The 6,000-nt window shown below is 47.0% G+C and overlaps 1 protein-coding gene across 19 annotated transcripts in view; it reads right to left on the bottom strand.

Annotated features, from left to right (window-relative positions):
• Positions 1-913: 913 nt before the first annotated feature.
• Positions 914-6,000, bottom strand: part of MBNL1 (muscleblind like splicing regulator 1) — a 167,340-nt gene continuing 162,253 nt past the window's right edge. For 17 of the 19 annotated variants that reach the window (XM_061570313.1, XM_061570314.1, XM_061570309.1 and 14 more), the window contains one exon: positions 914-5,946. In XM_061570313.1, coding sequence (XP_061426297.1) covers positions 5,774-5,946 — 173 coding nt within the window. In that variant the 3' untranslated portion in view covers positions 914-5,773. The remainder of the gene's footprint in view (positions 5,947-6,000) is intronic. The other 2 variants (XR_009756480.1, XR_009756481.1) reach the window with 1 other exon arrangement.

The following is a 6,000-nucleotide window of genomic DNA, read 5'->3' as shown; positions in this document are numbered from 1 at the left end:
GAATCCTCAAAACTTGGGTGGGTGACTGGGGGGGGGACCACACAATGAGACGTCTGGACAGCCCACTGCAAGTGGCAATGCACTCGTGCCCTGCGAGACCCAGAAGGCTTTTTGATTCACCATTCCCCTTAAGCCGCTTGCAAGCGGAATGGCTGCCACCGAAACGTTGGCAAAAAATAAAAGGTTTTGGCTTTTGCGACTAGCTATACGAAAATGAGTACTGTAATGTATATGATTATTTCACGACGTCTTAGTCCAAACAGGCATATATGTATTATTATAATTACCATTTTAATGTATTTAATTTTTTTGTTTTTTATTTTTTTGTATTTTTATTTAATTTTTCTCTTTTTTTTTTGTTTAATCATAATGACCAAGTATAAGTCTGTAATTATTTTACGTTTTTGTTATCCGTTTATTTTTCAGTTTCTCGATGTCTGTTATTGTTTATCTTTCTTGCCTTAACGGGGGGGTTAAAAACACTGTGCGTTATGTGTGTGTTATCTTTTGTTGACGGAACAAAGTGGAAGCGTTTAAAAGCAAGCGAGTGAGCGGGCGAAGACGAGGGCTGTGACTGCAGACGCCCCCGTCCCCCCGTGCAGTGCTCCGTGTGGTTTGCGGCCGATTCACCGTCAAAGCAAAGTTGTGCCTCTGTGCCTTCTCCTCGTGTGTGTCCCCCATTGCTCCTGCATCTGTGCGCTCACTGTGCAAACGTGACTCGAAACCCCCCTTCCTTTAGCAAACTACACACAAGCTCCAAAGCCTTTGTCCGTATGAAGCAAAGCACAACATTTTTGCCTTTTTCTTGCAAGCTTTTTGCTTTTGCACTGACGGCAGCTGCTTAACCTTGACAAAAAAGCCTCTTCACTTTATAGACATTTTTATTCAAAATAAGATCTTGATATTTTACACGTTTCTTTTTTTTTAATCTATCTCTTTTTTTGTTTCTCTCTCTCTCACCCCCCTTTTTTTGACTATGTACAGAAGTGCAAAAATGTCGTCATACACAACCTCTTCCTCTCCACCAGCATCTAAAGCACAATTCTGAAGCCACTGTATATAAGTTGCACTTACAACCACCAAGTTTTTTTTTCTCTCCCCTTTCTCCGTTAAACTTTGGTTTGCTCGTAATAGAAACATATTAACGTCACCACAATTAGGGATCGCGTAGTTTCAACAGTAAGCGACGGTTCCCCACCCTCACACTTAACTCGAGTTATACCAGGCCCATATGCACAACACGAAACGTGGTTGGGGAGTGTCCCATTCCGGATGGATTTGAGTGCGCACCACGAATTACACCCCCCTCATTTCGTTTATCGACTGATGCAGTTCAGGTTTCACTTACCCAACCAAGTTATGACATCACACTGATGACGATGATGATGATGTTGGTTTGCACGCGCACGCACACACAACACAATCACAGAATATAACTTTTGTGACCGGGCATGCGAATCTCAAATCCCGGCGAACATTGGCAATTCAAGCACTTTTTAAGTTTTAATTATATTTGAACGGCACTTTATAGAAACCTGTATTTAATACCGCGATTTTTTTTCCTTTCGTTAACGACACGAGAGAACTGTACTATCACTCGCATGGAACGTGGTTTTTTTGTCCGTGTCTGAGAAAACACAGCTTTAAGAACACTCAGGTTTGTGTTGTTTTCCTCCGATAATCTTTGCCCAAAAGAAACATGCATTAAATGCCTTTGTTCTTGAAATGTAAACGACACTGGATAAAAACCAACGGCTATCACAATAAAATAAACGGCAATACTCGTAATAACATGGCTTACAGACAGAACACACAAAATAAATGTTAATGTTTAGGTTATGACAATAAAACACTATACTCAAATCAACATCCGTAATAGTTTTAGTCCTTTTGTATATCTAGTAGATTCAAATTTAACCAACACACCCTTAAAAGCTTATTATAAAGAAAACTCGAAAGCATAAAAAATATTTAAACTCTACCATTAAAACTAAAAAATAATGAATACATAGATTTGTTAAGTGCGGTCTTAATACCCTAAAATGACATATAGACTAGTCACTCTAATGTTTTTAATAATGAAAACGTACGTGTCTGGGATGCAACCCGTAAAAACAACTAAGGCCTTAAAAGTATGTATAATACAATGTAAAAATGTCTCATCCCGAGCTACAACATATTTCTCAATTTGAGAACCGTACTTTCAGCAGGGCGTGCGAGCAAAGGCCAAGGTCAGTTCTGACGAACCACCGACGTTGCGACAGACTGGGGGGGGGGGGGGGGGAGCAGAGGTCGAGACGGGAGGTGGTGGTGGTGGGAGAGGGGGTCCGGTCCGGATCGGTGCGCTCCACAAGTCACCGCGTGTTGTCATCCGACCTGGAGCCCGCGTGGATCTGCTCCCCCCGCTTCCCGGACACAAACCCCAACAGAACAACGAACCGGCCCCGGCCTGCGGCGATGCCAAGAGACGCGGGGCGGCGGGCGGGCTGGCGGGCGACGCGCGTGCAAATCGCGGGAACGTTCGCGACGTCAAAACAAAAACAACATCCCGTAACGTCGACCCCGACCTCCGTTCCCTGCAAAGGCCTCTGCCCTCCCCCCCCCTCCCAACAGTCGGCGAGATCGGCTTAAGAGCGCTATTTTGATTTGCAGCGAGACGGAAGGAAGAAAGAGGAAAAGCGGTCAGGTGAGGGGTTACTGGGGTACTGGCCACAAACGCCGCTCCAAGTCGGCTTCGAGAAACGGGAGTGCCCACCAGCAGCACTTAATGCCAATGGTCGCTAACGCGCTATAAATATGGGGTTGGTTGTTTTTTTCGTGTCATCCTCGACGGCTTTGTCCGCAACAGCATTCCGAATCAAGCGCGCAGGCTTTGGCGGCCTGGCAAGCGGATGAAGAGGGGGAGTGCGTGTGCCTCGGATGCCTCTCCCACCACCGAGAGAGGGCTGCCCCGAGAAGGTGGAACCGAAATATAGAAAGAAATCAAAACATCCAAAGGAATTTCCTTTCGAACAACTTTCAATTTGAAAGAGGCATCATTTCAATTAATTATTGACTGTAGGCATATATTAAGATGAATATTAAAATCCTCGAACGTAATATTAACATTATTTTCGTTGAAATTTTTAAAAATGCGGAATGGCACAACGATTCAGGTTCACATCAGACGATGCCTTGGATGGCACACGCTCAAAACTCAAAACGTCGTAAAACGCGCACAGAGGCAAGGTCGTCTCTGTCTTTCTTTAAACGTGCGCAGCCTTGCGAACTGTTGCCGCCGCCGCCGCCGCTGTTGCTACTGCTGCTGCTGCTACTCGCGTGGTTCACAGAACCTTGCTGAAAGCACACAACTTGAGAAATACATCGCCGTGCTGTCCCCTATTCGCCGCACGAAGAGTAACACTTGCGTTTGTTTACAATGGCCAGAACGCGTGCCCGTTCTGCCACGCGTGGGACTGACAACTCGAGGACTACCTCCTGCTACAGTAAGTGGTGAAAGTTTTACGACGAGCAGTTCAGGATGCATGCAAGGTAGTAACAATTCATTATTTAACGTAAGCTTTTAACATTTAACCTTACTTCTCAATTGGTCAAGAAATCTAGTTTAGAGTCGACTGCCAACAGCGACTGCAGTAGTTTCTTAGTAGCAAGATATTTTTTTTTGGTTAAAGCATTTTATAGTCTCGCGACTTTTGGGGATATATTTAAAATAAAATATTTGTCGATTACTCAAGATTGCACAATTTCTTTTACTCGATGCCACGCCAGTGACTACGAGCTAAGCGCCAACTTTATGTGAATGAACGAAACTACTCTGGCGAGCGGGGGGGAAGGATTAGCGAGGAAAGGGGTTGTTGGTTGGGGGGGGGGGCTGCTTTTTCCAGCGTGAAATGCGAACACAAAACACAAGCGACGAGTGCTCTGTAACCATCGCAGCACAGTCCCTGACTTCCCAAGATCTAACAGCATGCGCTCCACTAAACGGAGGGGACCCAAGAAAAACCAACACCGAGCCCAATCAGTCGGCTGGAGTCAAAGCGGATCACACTGTGTCCGAGACCAACAACAGGTCAGCGAGACCTTCATGCTTTGACGTCAGAAGGTTGAACAATTACGCTAATTTAAACCCACGCTTAAAATAGTATTTACTTTTCATTTCAGCAGTGGAATTTTGCCGCTGCCCTCAAACTAAAACTTTAGAGAAAAGCGACTGCAGCTCTGGTTCAATGTTTCGTCACGGATGTAACATCACGTGGGGAGGAATCTCGCAGAACACAAAAGTTCAGACGGTATCACGACGACTGATTTCCAGAGGTGTGGACTCGAGTCATGTGACTTGGACTCGAGTCAGACTCGAGTCATGAATTTGACTTCAGACTCGATTTGGACTTGCATAACAATGACTTTGTCCCACCTCTGAGGTGTGGACTCGAGTCATGTGACTTGGACTCGAGTCAGACTCGAGTCATGAATTTGATGACTTCAGACTCGACTTGGACTTGCATAACAATGACTTTGTCCCACCTCTGCTGATTTCTTTAACCTTACATCAACGGATACCCTAGTCCCAATTCAATATTTTAGGTCGAGACGAAATAAAAATTAGGCTATTTTTTCTTTAAGAACTTCCTTCGACCGTGTTCAAAAACTCTAAAACGGGGCCAATCGAGCGTGGGGGGCCGGGCGGTACGCCACGGCGGGGCTTGCTGCTGCCACGCCATCACGGCGCCTGGGGTTTGTGGGTGGAGGAGGGGAGTGAGGAAGGAGGAGTGGGGGGGGTCGCGCGACGGGGAGCGGACGGGATGTTCGCCGGTCGTGCGTGACGGAACCTTCATCGGGTGGCGAGCGACGAAGTCCGTGGGCGCGACGGGTCGTGCGATGGGGAATGTGAAAAACGTGCCTCGCCTTGCCGTCCCCGGCGTCTCGTTCCTACTCACCACGCGGGTCTGACTGCAGACGCATCTGGTTTTTTTTTTCTTGTTGTCAGTGTTGGTTATTTTTTGTTTTTTGCCAATCCAACTTTTCAAGATCGGTGCTCTTGAAGTTGCCATCATGCCTTTGCCAAATTTTTAATATCCGTGCAAACTGTTTAAGATTCCAGGAGGCAGACATAACTAAATTTCTAATCTTCCATTTTCTCATCTTCTGGAACATCACTTTCCTTGACTAATCCAAGAGCATGTCATTTCCATTGCTAAACACAAACATGCACCACTATGCTGTCTAAATGAGCCATACTGTTAAAGTTCTTTTCACAAATACTCTACATAAGATACGGAAATTTCCCATCAAGAGCATGCACTTGTTAACCTATATATACCAAACTGCCCCATTACGAAAGGATCATTGATGCCAATCAGTTTTATTCCTTCCCTTTTACCGCAGCCGTAATAATTAAATGTAATCGTCGACTAAACGCCGATTGAGCTGTACTGCACTTCAAGAGCATTAATTGAAAAGTGAACCAAATCCCTCAATTGCGTGGATGGTACACAACAGCAACAACAACAAAAAACGCACTAATGGTACCGGGAAATATATATTTTGTCATCACGCCCCCTTTGCTGCTGTATAAAGTGTGGGAGGATGTGGGGAGGAAAGGTTGGGGGGGGGAGGAGGGGGTGGGGCAGGGAGGAAAGCAGCCAGCTATGGGGGGCATGTAGGCAGTGGGTGTCAGACGGTGCAAGGCAGGGTGGGAGCGGGGGAGTTGGGGGCGAAGGGGTGGAGGGGTTGGTGGTGCACGTGTGCGGGGGGGGGGGGGGGGCATTGGAGCTCAGCATGCAAACTGCAGCAGGCCCGATTGGGCGGCGGCAGCGGCGGCTGCTGCTGCGGCCGCGTGCGAGCTGGCGGCGGGCGGGTGGTAGTATTTACAGAGCGGACGCGAGCACTTTCCCTTGGCGGCATCACGGCAGACCGTCACGCGATCCTCCACTATTTCAACATGATCTGCAAAACAGCGACGGGGGGGGGGGGGGGGGGGGGGCAGGTTCGACACCGCGT

The sequence above is a fragment of the Lethenteron reissneri genome, chromosome 45, assembly GCF_015708825.2.
Source record: "Lethenteron reissneri isolate LAM-NWPU_2019-01 chromosome 45, ASM1570882v1, whole genome shotgun sequence".
NCBI classification, from domain to species: domain Eukaryota; kingdom Metazoa; phylum Chordata; class Hyperoartia; order Petromyzontiformes; family Petromyzontidae; genus Lethenteron; species Lethenteron reissneri.
Note: the sequence above shows the minus strand (reverse complement) of the source record. Positions and strands in the feature narration are given on the sequence as shown.